This window comes from Trichoderma harzianum, assembly GCF_003025095.1.
Source record: "Trichoderma harzianum CBS 226.95 unplaced genomic scaffold M431scaffold_7, whole genome shotgun sequence".
Taxonomy (NCBI): Eukaryota; Fungi; Ascomycota; class Sordariomycetes; order Hypocreales; family Hypocreaceae; genus Trichoderma; species Trichoderma harzianum.
The window spans coordinates 1,387,025-1,400,560 of NW_020209255.1; the positions used below are offsets into that span (position 1 = coordinate 1,387,025).

The 13,536-nt window shown below is 51.9% G+C and overlaps 2 protein-coding genes across 2 annotated transcripts; one reads left to right on the top strand and one right to left on the bottom strand.

The window, feature by feature from the left end:
• Positions 1-4,121: 4,121 nt before the first annotated feature.
• M431DRAFT_87980 (hypothetical protein) lies at positions 4,122-5,216 on the top strand (the record flags this gene model as incomplete). The annotated part of the gene is made up of 1 exon (XM_024923856.1): positions 4,122-5,216. One exon carries the CDS (start codon positions 4,122-4,124, stop codon positions 5,214-5,216), a length of 1,095 nt encoding a protein of 364 aa, XP_024773714.1.
• Positions 5,217-6,103: 887 nt separating this feature from the next.
• Positions 6,104-9,784, bottom strand: M431DRAFT_509054 (hypothetical protein). The gene is made up of 5 exons (XM_024919225.1): positions 8,600-9,784; positions 8,210-8,438; positions 7,047-8,111; positions 6,612-6,946; positions 6,104-6,523 (listed from the first exon to the last, which is right to left on the bottom strand). Exons 1-5 carry the CDS (start codon positions 9,293-9,295, stop codon positions 6,422-6,424), a joined length of 2,427 nt encoding a protein of 808 aa, XP_024773715.1. The 5' UTR covers positions 9,296-9,784; the 3' UTR covers positions 6,104-6,421.
• Positions 9,785-13,536: the final 3,752 nt, after the last annotated feature.

Genomic DNA, 13,536 nt, shown 5'->3' on the forward strand with positions numbered 1-13,536 from the left:
GTGACAATTTGGCCATCCCCAAGTATCCGGAGAAGCTGGCATGCATTGTACCGTACGAGGTACCTACATGCTTGTAGAAGGCAAGCAGGGTCAGGGAATATGTCTCCTGGCCGTGCTTGCTTACGACCTCGATCTCGTGACCTCGAGGTGCGACGTTGATGCTGGTGCAGTTACGAGCATGTCCATTCCTGTGAATATGAGGTGGTGGGGTGACGACGCAATGGCTCAGGGGTGATCATCCTACTCATGGGGAAACCTGAAAGAGCTTCATGCGCTGAGCTGCCAGCTTGGCCGAATCAAATGACTAGAGACGGAGACGCTTGGCCGAAATCGCTGTTTTAGAAGCAACTTGGGCATGCATACCAAGTCCAAGTACCTGTTGGCCGCAAGCAGGTCGAAACGTTCGGCACACCGCATTTCTCGTGTCCCCCCATCCGTCCATTTTCACTGCTCTCTTGTGTTGCTTTCTTCCTCTGCCGTGGAGTCCAAAGCACGCCGTGCCCCAGAGGGCTTACATCCAGCCTTCTCCAGAGCCCCATTTGATCTCTAGGCAGACACATTTCGAAGCTCCATACAAGCTCCACGAGGCTGGAGCCCGGAGCAGCGCAGTTTCTAAGCGCGGGTACCTTTTTTTGCCCTTGAACCCTTCTTCACTGCGAAGTTACGGGCTCCGCTTCTGGCAGCGTCCGGGACCCGTCGCCTGATCGGCAACCATGTTTGTCTGTCACCTCTTCCCCCCTTCCCAGTTGTTTAGTGGACCGCTGGCCCCTCTCCAATCCCCACAGCGCATTGTTAGCCTCTGCTAGGGGCGTCTTGATGTTGGTGTGCCGTGCTTCCAGAAGCCGATGCAGAAGCTCCAGCGATACCAGTGTGGCGTGCAGAACAGGAACTGGCGCGTGGGGGGAGGCTGGATACCGAACATGACAAGGGCAGCCACTTTTGTAATTGAATTCTGTGAAGCAAAAGCGACAAGGTGTGGCTTCGAGGGATCTGAGTTTTCACATCCGCGTGGCCTGTGACACCTTCAGAAGACGCCCGGCGCCAACAGGGTCCTACAGGGTCCTCTCAAGGCCCGCTGACGCCACGGAGCCGTGCTGGCCGCGAGGAAGACGAGGGACTTTGCCTTGTAAACCTGCGTCATTGAGGCCTTTGCCTGACTCGTCGAGATGTATCTTGACAAGGACATGGAGGTCGATACAGAGCTGTTTAGGCCTCAAAAAAGTGGCCGAGAGGAGCATCTGTTGCTGACAAGATGGATTCAAAGTGATTCGAAGTCATAAGCAGGTAGTCATAACCGAGGCAAAGCTGTCTCATGGATCAGAGTTTTGCGAGATACGTAAGCCATAGACCCTGAGGATTTGAAAGGAGCTGTCTGTAGAGCTTTTGGGGTTACAGCACGCTTGATGGGGAAACTTCCGGGTGCGAGTGAGCAGCAATCCTTTGGACGAGAGAGGCTCAGCTAGCATACGAAAGCTTGACGGGAGCCTCAAACGGTCTGGTTGTCTTGGCTTTAGAGTCTTGACGCATCTGAGGTTGCTGCACCGGTGTTGAGCATCATGCACCTGCACAGTACTGTATGACAGCTCCTTGCATAGCAACGCCCTACGTTCGCATCGCACAAACACGACCACCTCCTATCCCGCATTTTCGATTCACCTCAAAATAGCCACGATGCTTCAGCGGGACCAGAAAATTGCGCCAAGACGCTTCCGGGCAGCGCCACATCTATTGTTGCACCCAGGAACGACGATGTCCTTTTTGGGTGGGAACCCCCACGGGACAGAATGTCGATGCCTGGGGAGTCCATCGAGGTCTAGACAGGTGAAGAGGACAGATTCGACGCTCAAGAGGGACGGATTCAAAAACACTGACACAGAGATTGTGGCTCTGGTATTTTGTTGGGTTAGGTCAGTTGAGATGAGGGTTGAAAGCGACAAATGCAGCCAAGCACCCGTTCTCATTGGATGTCTCAGTTCAGTTGGACAGTGTAGCATGATCCCCGCCATTGCGGCGACATCGGATAAGGTGAAGCGAGCTCAGCTTGTCCCTTTTGTTGTCGAACCGCAACATGCAGTATGCTCGTAAAACACGTGTACTACTCTGCAAAACACTTTGAAACGCCGATCAAGTTTGAGGATATTCTCAACAAGAAGATTCACTTGATGCGCCCGTGGCCATAGATTACCGAGGCCGTGGAATGATTGAAGCCGGATTATCGGGAGCTGGGTGTACAGTGCGAGATAGCTTTCGCACACCCTCTTTTTTTGCAAGCGGCGTTCTTATTTGGCTTCTCTGGATCCAAGACAACTTGATCTTGTCTCACAGTGTCTCTTCTGCGCTCAGGATGAGACAACACTGTGCCAAACATTTCTTCTTTTGGAGAGAGCTTCGATCAACCTAAGAGGTTGGTGGTCTGCTTGCAGATTTGCAACTTCACGGCGGCAAAGTGCGACCCCAGCTTTTGCCTCTCTGCATCGCTCGGATCCGATACGGCTATGGCAGTGGTGCAGATCGACTACTACTGTAGGTGAACCCCGATCGAGGCCCGGCCAAGTGTCTGTTTTCGCCACAACACCACAACCGTGCCGCGCCACGTTGTCTGTACATGGAAAAAATCTTCCTGTCCAATCGCCCGCTCAATTGGAGGCTGCAAAGCGCCAGAGACGGGGTCGGCGAAAGAGGTGAGAGGTTGGAGGGCAGCCGAGAACGCAGCAGTCTGTCTGCATCCCGCAGCCTGCATTTGAAATCAGAAGCAGACAATGGCCTCGACTGTGTCGCTCATCCTGGGATCGACACAATTGCGGCCTTGTGGAACATGCCTGTACATGATTGACTTGTTTTCCCTACACTGCAGCATTGCCACAGAAAACTGAACTATCTCGGTACAGCGCCGGCTTTGCCCAATCTCAGTTGATCGGCGGCTCGGGCAAGATTATGGTCCCTTGGTCCCCTAACAGCTGTCAGCGACGAGTAGTATCTGCAAATCCCGAGATGCCGTTCTACTGTACAGTATCATGGCCTGAGCTGAGGAAGAATCGGCAGCCTTCTGCGTCACATGCCCACGGAAAGCCCACTGTAAAGTGTACATCCCTTGGGCCCGCCGCCAGGAAAATCTCGTCAAGAAGATTCGAGATACTAGTCGCCAAGTAGCTCTTGATAGCAGACAGCGAAGATCTTGGACCTGTTGCCCATAATAGATGGAGACCGTGAACGAAGATTCGCAGCTCAGGAGGACTCGCGACGCACGGACTGGCTGATCTTTTGCCAGGTTCCTGCTTAGTCACACGGTACTGCCTGCATTTTTTGCCCCTCCAGGTCGTCGCGGTACACGGCTTGTACTTTGGCCAGGATGGCAGCTGCGAATACGGAGGGCTGAGTACCGCCTCCAAGATTATACCAGCACTACCACAACCTCAGCACTACTAGATACACAAAACTCGTAAGATGCAAACTTGTACCGTCTCCGTAGTGGTGTGGCTCTTCTCACCTCGGGCAAGCCATTGGGCAGCCATCAATTGGATTAATTTTAGCAGCCAATTCAGAATTTTCCCCTCGTCTGACGCTCTGGCAGCGGTACATGCGGGTGACCTCGATACATGGCCTCTCTTTTCCTCTTTTTTCGCTGCCGGACCTCCCGCCACGCTAAGCTTTTAGTTGAATGCAGCGGCCACACCCACTAAAACCCACTCGCCATCGCTGAGACCCAGATGCACACCCACTGCAGCCCCCTGGCCGCATCCACTAAGCCCACTGCGCTACAGCCCCTCGACTTTGCCATTTCTTTTTTTTCCGCCATGCCCCATGTTCGGCGCCCCCACTCCTCCAGCTGGCTTTGGGTCAAATCCTATATCAAGACACTCCTTGACGGCTGTTCGAAAGCAGACATTCTCTCTTCTCTCTGCATACCAAACCACCTCCTCTCCCCGCAAGCAAACACAGTCTTTTCAGCTCTCTCTGGGCTTTTTATACGCATAGACTCTTCCATCGTTTTTTGTCAAATTCATCCTCCTCTTCAACCACACAAAGCCTTCGTTACACCGCTCTACGAAGCCCCTTCTTCTCCTCCTCCTCTCCTCCATTCTTCTACCTTTCCCACACAACAAAACACACACACAGTCACAATGGCCTTCTCTACTCGAAGCGTACTGCGCGCCTCTCGCGCTGCCAACTTCTCAGCTGCCTCCCGTGTTGCTGCTCCCAGCAACGCCGTCCGCTTCTTCTCGGCCACCCGTGCCGTCCGCGTGTCTGACACCGCCAACAAGAAGAGCGTTGTTCGTGAGAAGGAGGTTCCCGTCACCGTCTACGGCGCTGGCCAGGGTGACAAGCAGACTCTGCAGGTTCCTGATGGCGCCTCCAAGGTCCCCTACGACAGCCCCGTCCCCGCTGAGCGCGAGGAGGTTGAGCCTCTTAACAAGAAGGTCTACGACCAGCTCCCTCACACCGTCAAGAGCATGACCGTTCAGGACAAGGTCATCATCATCACTGGTGGTGCTCGAGGCCTGGGCAACCACATGGCCCGAGCCTGTGCTGAGGCTGGTGCCAAGGCCATCATCATCTTCGATGCCAACCAGGAGCTGGGCGACGCTTCCGCCGCTGAGCTGCACCAGAAGTCTGGTCTCCCCGTCTCATTCTTCAAGGTCGATGTCCGTGACGGTGCTGCCATCAACGCTGCCGTTGACTCCGTTGTCGAGCTCTACGGTGCTCCCGACGTCCTGGTCAACGCTGCCGGTATTGCCGACTCCAACATCAAGGCTGAGACCTACGACCCCGCCATGTTCCGTCGTCTGATCGACATCAACCTTACTGGTTCCTTCCTCATGGCCCAGGCTGTTGGCCGCTCCATGATGGCCGCTGGCAAGCCCGGCAGCTTGATCCTGGTTGCCTCCATGTCTGGCTCCATTGTCAACTACCCCCAGGAGCAGTCCTGCTACAACGCTTCCAAGGCTGGTGTCATCCAGTTCGCCAAGTCCATCGCTGCTGAGTGGGCCAAGTACAAGATCCGTGTCAACTGCATCTCTCCCGGTTACATGGACACCGCTCTCAACCGTGTCCCCGCCCTTGAGGCCCAGAAGAAGATCTGGAAGTCACTGACTCCTCAGGACCGCCTGGGTGCTGTTGACGAGCTCAACGGTCTCTGCGTCTTCCTCGCTTCCGACTCTTCCAGCTTCATGACTGGTTCCAACGTCATCATTGACGGTGGTTACTCTTGCTACTAAAGGACGAGCCATCTCCTCCTGCATAGTACATCATCAGCATTTCACAACACATTAATATCTATCACGGAAGCGATACCGCTCGCAGCCTTGAAGGCTCGGGCATGGGAGTTTTGGGAGATATCGATGCATGAAATCTGCATTCGATTCTGAGGCAGCCATAAAAATTGGGGACATGATTGGCTTCGACCACTGTCGTTTTGTTTTTCTATGCGACCATGGTGCTTTATTGCGAAAGATGCATTCACCTTTTTTCTGCTTTTTCTAGTTTGGAGTTCATTCGGGTTTGCTGTCTGCCCGTCGGGGTACACGGAGCCAGACATGCATAGAGGGAATAGACGTCGAGTTCAATGATGCGAAGATTAGAGAGACTTTAGATGAAAACCACATTTTAGCCAAGACAAGTTGGCAGATGAAATTAATGAAGTGGCCTTGAGGCTTTTTTAAAGTTAACAACCTTTTCGCTTGCTCCAATTGTCTCGTTGTGACATCCAAAGATATATCTTCGTATACACTGACTTAATCACTTCATATATATCCAGTGTAACATGTAATTTCGCATACACCTGACTTCATCACTTATTCATCCAATGTAACGTGTAATTGTCAAATTCTAGATAGTAAATGCATATATAAACTATCTTAGTACCTACTAATGCCATCCAAATATGCTTAAACCAACTTGAACTCTCCACACTTCCAATCCCGCAACGCAAACATGTTAGGAGGAGAAAAAAGAAGCATTTTATTATTTCACCTGGGTATTAACTTAACTAACTCTTGTTTTTTCTTTTTTGTAAGAAAACAAAAAAACGACAAGAAGAAGAATAAGAAAAAAGAATAAAAAATTGGAATAGATGGCGAAAAAAAAAAAAAAGGCACAGCACTAGATTCATAAAAAGTGCTCCATCGAAGAAGTAAGATGCCAAAAAAAAAAAAGGTAATAAACGATAGCACATGACAAGAGGAGCCGCAGCTCTAGATACACAGCCCCCCTATTTGTTAAAAGTAACCCGTAACCGAAGAAAAGAAGAAGAAATGGATGAAGGCCAAAAGAACAATGGTATGCCTCTAATATTCAAGGTTTTCTTTTTGAAAAAGGAAGAAAGGGAGGGGGTGGGCGAGCAACCTCTGCAGTTGTTTTTCTTTTAGGGGAGATTGGGGGGAAGAGAGGACGTGAGACTGGGAACTCGGTGATTTTGATATGCTTAGGCACCTTTTCGAGCCTTTTCTTGTGCTCGCTGTTCTCGTGCAGCTCGGACTAGGGGGGACAACTGTGATAGATCGACACATTGCTTCATGAATTCATGCTAGAGTGGCAAACAGGTCAGCAAATGGAACGTTTCCAAAGGGGAGTAGCTAGTAGTAAGAATGGGGAAATATAAGGAAAAAACTCACTCTTAGTAAATCATGCGCGCTGGCCCTCTTCTCGGGGTCCACCTTCAATGCAAAATACAAGAAATCTCTAAACACCGCTGACAGGTCGCCCTCGTTCTTGATCTGTGGCGTACCGTTGGTAGCAATCAGCCACAGAGCACGAAGAGGTGATTCTGTCAGGTACGGCGGCTCGCCCTCAATCATCTCAATGGCCATGATGCCGAGAGACCAGATGTCGACTTTGCGGCCGTACTCCTTGCGCGTGACGACTTCAGGGGCCATCCAGTACGGCGTACCAACCATAGTGGTGCGCTTATTCTGGGCCTCATTGATGGTCGCGCAGAATCCAAAGTCGGCTATATCATATGATTAGCATGGGTGTTGAAGGGATAAAATTTCTTTTCCCAATTTTCGAAATTCTTGAAAAGAAGAGAGCAGAGAATGGGAGTTACTCACTGAGCTTAATGTTGCCCTCGCTGGACAAGAGAATGTTGTCGGACTTGATATCACGGTGAATGACGCCCTTAGAGTGCAAGTGTTGTAGTCCTCTCAACGTCTCTCTGCAGACTGAAGCAATCTGTCCCTCCGTCATGATGTTGAAAGTCACAACGTCTGTTAGACTGCCGCCCTCCATGTACTCCATGACGACCCAAAGTTCGCCGTCACAAAGGTAACTGTCAATAAAGTTGACAATGTTGGGGTGAGAGCTGTCCTTCATGACGAGGATTTCGTTGATGATGAGGTCCTTCTTCGGCTGCTGCTCCAGGTTCATCTGCTTGATAGCCACCAACCGGTTAGTGCCCCTCTCATGACCAGTGTACACTCCACCAGAAGCACCCTGTCCAATCTTGGTGAAGCCTCTGTAAATGTTACGCGGGTCGCCTTCGCTGCATATCCGCCTGAGGGAAGCCACAACGTCCATGCCATTGCTCTGGCGAACTCGTTGTCTCGGGCGCGCACCGGCGGCAGCCGCTGGTGCGGCGGGGCTGGGTTGCTGTCGCTGCGCAGCGTGATGGCCGTTGGCTTCCGGAGCGCGAGCGTATCCGGTAGCGGCCGTGGGAGCTGCCATATGCGGGGAGGGCTGTCTCTTGCTGGGGGCTCGGGCAAGCTGTCCAGTCATGGCTGCTTGAGCCTGAGCCATGGCCTGCTCCTGCTGCTGCTGCATCAACTGTTGCTGGTATACATTGGCCTGAGTGGCGGGACTGAGAGAAGGGGTTTGCGGAGTGTAAGGTGACAGGCCATTGGTGCGAGAGTTGGATCGTGATCTATGCTCCTCTGGAAGCATTGGGGTGCTTTCTTGAGAATGGCCATAACTGCTGGAGGAGGCATCGTCCAAGGGCTGCGCCATGCCGATACCAGAGTCCTTTGCCGCATATGCGCCAGGTGGGAGTGGCCTGTTGTTCATGCTGATTGGAGGCTTCGGCGCCGGTCGGCTCGGCATGATCTCCTTGATGGGGCCGGGGCCATGAGTTCTACTGCCGGCAGGGACGGGAGGTGGTGCCCGGGGATTCTCAAAGCTTCCTGTGATGACAAACCCTTGGTCAGCCTGATTGCGGGACAAACTTGACAAACGTGGACAATCTGAACAAAGGAAACCGTAGGGGTAAAAAAGGCCATACCAAAGTAATTGCTGGGATATGTGTTTGGTGATGTCGGAGAGACGCCATATTGGCGAGAATCTGTGGCTCCTGCATTGTGAAACTTTTCGAGAGACTGATCTTCGGGTGGCCGCTCGGTGGTTTCTTTGTAGAACTGCAGGATATCAACCATGGTCTGAGGGTTCTCTCTCCTCTCCTTCTCGGAGATGCCACTTTCGTTGATGAGTCGCTGCCATTCTTTGGGAAGTCCCTGGTCAAGTATTAGCATTGGCAGCAACATTGATTAGCATCCTCATCCTCATCCCCGTCATCGTGGAGATCGGGACTGGCTGCATGGCCATGCGGGGTTCACGCAGTAGCTGAAGAGCATTGAAGATGAAGACGAAGATGCCGCCACGGGTTTGGACTAACGGTAAACTGGCCGGTCGTGCTGTCGTAGCCCACATGCGTCACATGAACAGGGTTCTCGGGCGCAGATATTATAGGCTTCTTCTGAGAGCCGACCAGGCTGTTAACAAAGCCGGAGAAGCCCGACTTCTTGCGCGAGTTGGGAGGCTTGTCCTTGGCCTCGTCAGAGAAGCGCTTGGGGCTCATGAGGCCGTCAGGAACGCGCCCGGTCTGGGACTTTTCCAGCGCTTGGTCCATGGCAGCGTAGCTTGGCGATGTCGTGGGCGACGGTCTGGTGAAGCGGGGGTCGGTCGCGGCCTTGACGAGCGACGGCTGCTGGGCTGTGGTGAACTTGGTGGCCTCGATGTGGTTGAGGATCGAAGTGCCGTCAAATGGCGCGCCGATCAGATCCTCGTTGGCGCGGCTCTGGTTGGGGTCGCTCAGGCGGAATCGGGCGCTGAGGTCTGGCGATGCATTCGTTCGCTGCTGGAAGCTCGAGGGGTGCGGCCGCGGGGAGCCGCTGGACGCGTTTGAGGCCGTCGACCGCACAGGCGGAGCGCTGGGGGCTCGTCGAAGGTTGCGCGAGCTGGAGCTTTTGCCGTCGAGCGACTCCGTGTCGTAGCCGGAGGAGGAGCGGCCGTAGGGCTGGTGCGAGGGGGGCCGCTTGATGAGTTTGCGACGCTGAGAATTGCCGTTCAACGGCGGGCTCTGGCGCTCCATGAGGTTGGTTTGTTCCAGCGCACCCTTACCTAAGAAAGACTGTCTCAGCCCACACAAGAGGGTCCCCGTCTGTGGCCCGTCCGTTCGACCTTTTGGGGGTGTGCGAGAAAAAAGGAACCTTGACTGAAAGAGGCGGCGCGGCCAGCCGTTGCGGACAATACTATGGCCAATTGCCAGAAGAGACGGCGAATGGGGAAAAAAAAATGGACAATAGGATTAACCGGGGGGGGGATGTTGTATGGAGTAGGTCGGGTCAGTCAGGCCAGGCCAGGCAAGCAAAAGTGAGGTTAGCAGGCGATGGGCAGGCTGGAGCAGGATAGGTAACCAGGCACCTCAGTTACCGGGTGCAGTTCTCGACGGCGGCAGTAATTCTTGTAACAGAGAGAAAAAGGACAAGAGGAAAAAAAGAAGGAAATCTAGACAGAACTGACGGCGTTCCAGGATTCTCTAGACTCCGTCCACCTTCAATTTTGCTGCGCTGCTATTCCCTGCCTGCACTCGTCCTGGGCCCCATAAGAGTGGCAGATTGTTCACAAGATAATAGGTCCAAGAGGGGCGCGAGCGGGTGCGAGCTCCAGGCTGAGATGCACTGTGCTGCCATGCGGGTCGACGTTAAACATACAGTGCAATGCGCTCGTACGAGTACGTGTACACTCTAATCTATCTACAGAGAACAGAGCAACTGCGGTGGCTTTCAAGCCCAGCCTGGTGCCTCAGCATGCGAATCAAGGGAGCTGGAAACACTGGGCCATTGGTGTGAATCTGTGTTGGAGACAATCCGTGTTGGAGACAGGTGCATACAAGTATGGAAGGTATTCATCCAACAGTCAAGGCAATCCAATGCGGCCAAGAGCGCAAGTGTGAATGAGACGCCGCCTAAAATAGCAGAGCCAGCCACAATGCGCGAAAAGTTGACGAGTTCCGCTGTCAACTGCAAACTACAACCTGCATGATCCTTTTGCCGTCCAAGCTATTATTGGTGATTGAAACTGTAGCCCCAACAGAAGCCCGTGTTTGTCTTATGCATCCGTGTTGTGGCAAAGGATCAGCTCTGCACTGCCTTTCATGCGTTATCATCGATGGAATCAAGCATGGAATTCAATGCCCACTGACCTGAAGCTGCTTGGCCAGACACTGTAGACCTACAGTGCGCACCTGGCGCGGGCACATGGTGGATATGTCAGGGTCGGCCACTTTGGTGAGCGCTGTGCTTTCTATGAAGGAGGGGGAGGGGCCCCGTTGCACAAGAAGAGAGCAGCAAGTCTTGGGCGCTCTCACATCAACGCTGAGCCGGGATAAGCCTGTAATCTTTACTGGAGCTTGGCAAATAAACGCCCGCGATAAAAGACTAACTCAGTTGAACAGTTTCTTGAACATTGTTGAATGAAGACACAATGAATTACAGGTAGATGATGATGATACTCTCTTTGTCTCTGCACCTCATCCGCGGCTTGTTTGCATCCCTTGTCATTCGTATCTGCTGGGATTGTCCCTCGGCCTGCCCCTGTCAGTACTGGGGAAGCTCGTGCTGCGATTCTGCTGAAATCGTCACTGGCGCAGATCGATGCCAAGTACGGCGGGCCAGGGCCTTGCGCCTTCATTGTATTGGCTGCCTGTGTCCCATCAGGCGCTATTCCTTACGATTCTGAGCCAAAATCATGTTATTGGCCAGCCGCAGACAGTACGACTATGAAATCGATACAGAGACTGAGAAGATGGAAACAAAAAGAAAACTGGGTAGAACAAAGGAAAACGCAGTTGGGATGACAAAGAAGAAAAAGCAAAGAAAACGAAGAACAGAAAAAGTCTCATACAAGCACAAGTACCACCTTTGGCTTGGTTCCAACTTGCTGTTTCCTGTTCAAGTACTATTTTTGCTAGCGTTCTCGTTGGTGGCTTCGACGATTTGGATCTTGAAGATGGGGACAATGCTAAAAAAGCCAATTGATGCCGAATCTTGGTTTGAGTGGAGCAAATCGCTTGACGGCGCTGCACTTCGGAGGGAAAAGAGGATATCAAGAAAAAGAAAAATGGAAATTTAAAAATTCAAAAAATTAATTCATGCTGACGCCTAAGCGTGGGGTGATTGCTGTTGAGCCTGACGCATTGATAACCTAAGATACTCGTATTTACAGTACCTGTTGTATGAAGCTGCTCCGTGCTCAAGCAAGGCTTCGGTTGGCCATCAGAAATCAGTCCACAACATAGACTATGGACCACAGTACGGGGCAATTAGTTATTGAGATCTACCATTGGACAGCCTTGAAGTTGCATACCAACATACAATTGAGTTGGTCTAATGCCTTTTGGGCATGGCTCGTTGAAGACACGAGGCTGGAGACAGAGGCGTGCCGGTTCTGGGTCTTTGGCGATCCCTGCATTAATACCGATCGCTCAAGGTTGCAGGGAGAGATATCACTTGTCACGAAATGCAAGGAAAGGGGGACCCCGTCCATACGACAACATACAGTTGAATCTCAGCTCAATTAATTTGCTGCAAAACGGTGGGCAGCCGTACTGTTTCATGATGCTGGGGCCGTTTTACGACACCCCGCCCTCATTCCATGCAATTTCCATTACCAGCAGCTTTGTCAGTAACAGTCAGAATATCGTATACTTCAGTGAATGTTGAGTCCATCTTTGGTTCTTTTTACCCTAACCTTCTAAATAAAGGCTGTTTATACGAAATGCTAAATAAGCGCCCCGAAGTAGCAAACTCCAATGAGCTGCATCTACCCATCTGACCAGGGTTGGCTGGAGTCGCTCTCTGACAAGTGAGAGGGATCGTGAAGCCTAGCGCCCTCGACGGAGACTATTTTCAGCGGCAACTGGCGGGCCGTACGCACGAAGACGGCTCTCTGACAAACAACTCTTTTCCGCAACTGCTAGCTCGGGTTTTGGTCTCAGGTCGACACATGGCCAGACGTGATGGAGCGCCTGGCCTGTCTCCCGCTGAGACGCGCTCTGATTACGGTCTGGGCATTTTACCCCTCCACCAACTCTGATTCATAGAATCTCACGGGACAGGGCAGTTGTCCTAGGGGGTTTATTCTGGTTTGTATATTTACCTCTGCTGAAATCTTCTCTGCCTCAATCGCCCTATTATACAGGCAGTCCTTCGTACAAGGTAGCTCTTACAAGAAATACGACAGGAAGTACACGAGGCGGCATAAATGTCATACGGCATGTAGAATTTGAGACCGATGGTTACCACCTACAAGATATATGACCTCGGCAATGGTATGGATAGTGAGAGCTATCTGCCTACCTGATATATACTCAAGTCACATTATTTGCAGCAAAAGACTTTCGCGGCAGCAGCATAACAAACAGTAATCAACCACTGAGCGGGACGTCGCTGAAAAGAGCAGCCTGCCACAATTATACATTCCCAGTTCTGTGAACCCATTGAAAGAAATGGACCTTTTATCTTTTACTTCCTCTTAACTTTTATTTTCAAGAGTGACTAAAACAAATGTGGCATGCTAGTTGGCACTATCAACTGAAAGACATAGACGACTCTGGTTCTCCAAGGGCATGAGAGAGCAATTCTCAGCTATGGAGGTGTAATGACGTTGGGTCTTAACTCCACATCAGAGCCAAATCGAATGTAGGCTTGTAAATAGAAGCTTTCATAGCCCTGGAGCTGCATATTCGCCACAGATTCGCCAAGTGGCTGTCAATTTGTCCGCCTTGGCTTCCTTCAATCTTCCGAAGCCATGCAGGCGCTCACATCCACGTTGTGACGCTCCAGCTGCAGGGACGGGATTGTGCACGACGCTACAGAATACATGCTCGTGCCCGGCTGGTGCTACTACATGTAAAAGTCGATGGGATTTTGCGAACAAGAATATGAGCACACACATTGACTTCGTACTGCTAAGACAGCTCGTCAATGTCATTTACTTGCAACTCGCCTCGTTTGCTTCCCTTGCTCTCTCGATAAGGACGATAAGATGCAGATGAATAGGTACATAGATACATGTCAGTGTCTCCCCCAACAGAAGGGTCTAGAAGCGAATCACATGACCGCTCTCGTGATTTTTCTACACACATTTGGAGTACCTGTACCTGGTAGCCACGCTTTTTGGCGGGCGGGCAAGCCACCGGCGAGGTACCTCTGGAGAAACGGTACCTCAGTGCCTTGACTCCCGTACAAAGAGGTACGGTACGGAGCTCTAGGTACCGGCCGTGGCTCGGCGGTGGTGCGATTGGTGCCAATTGGCAAGCCGCCACTGCAG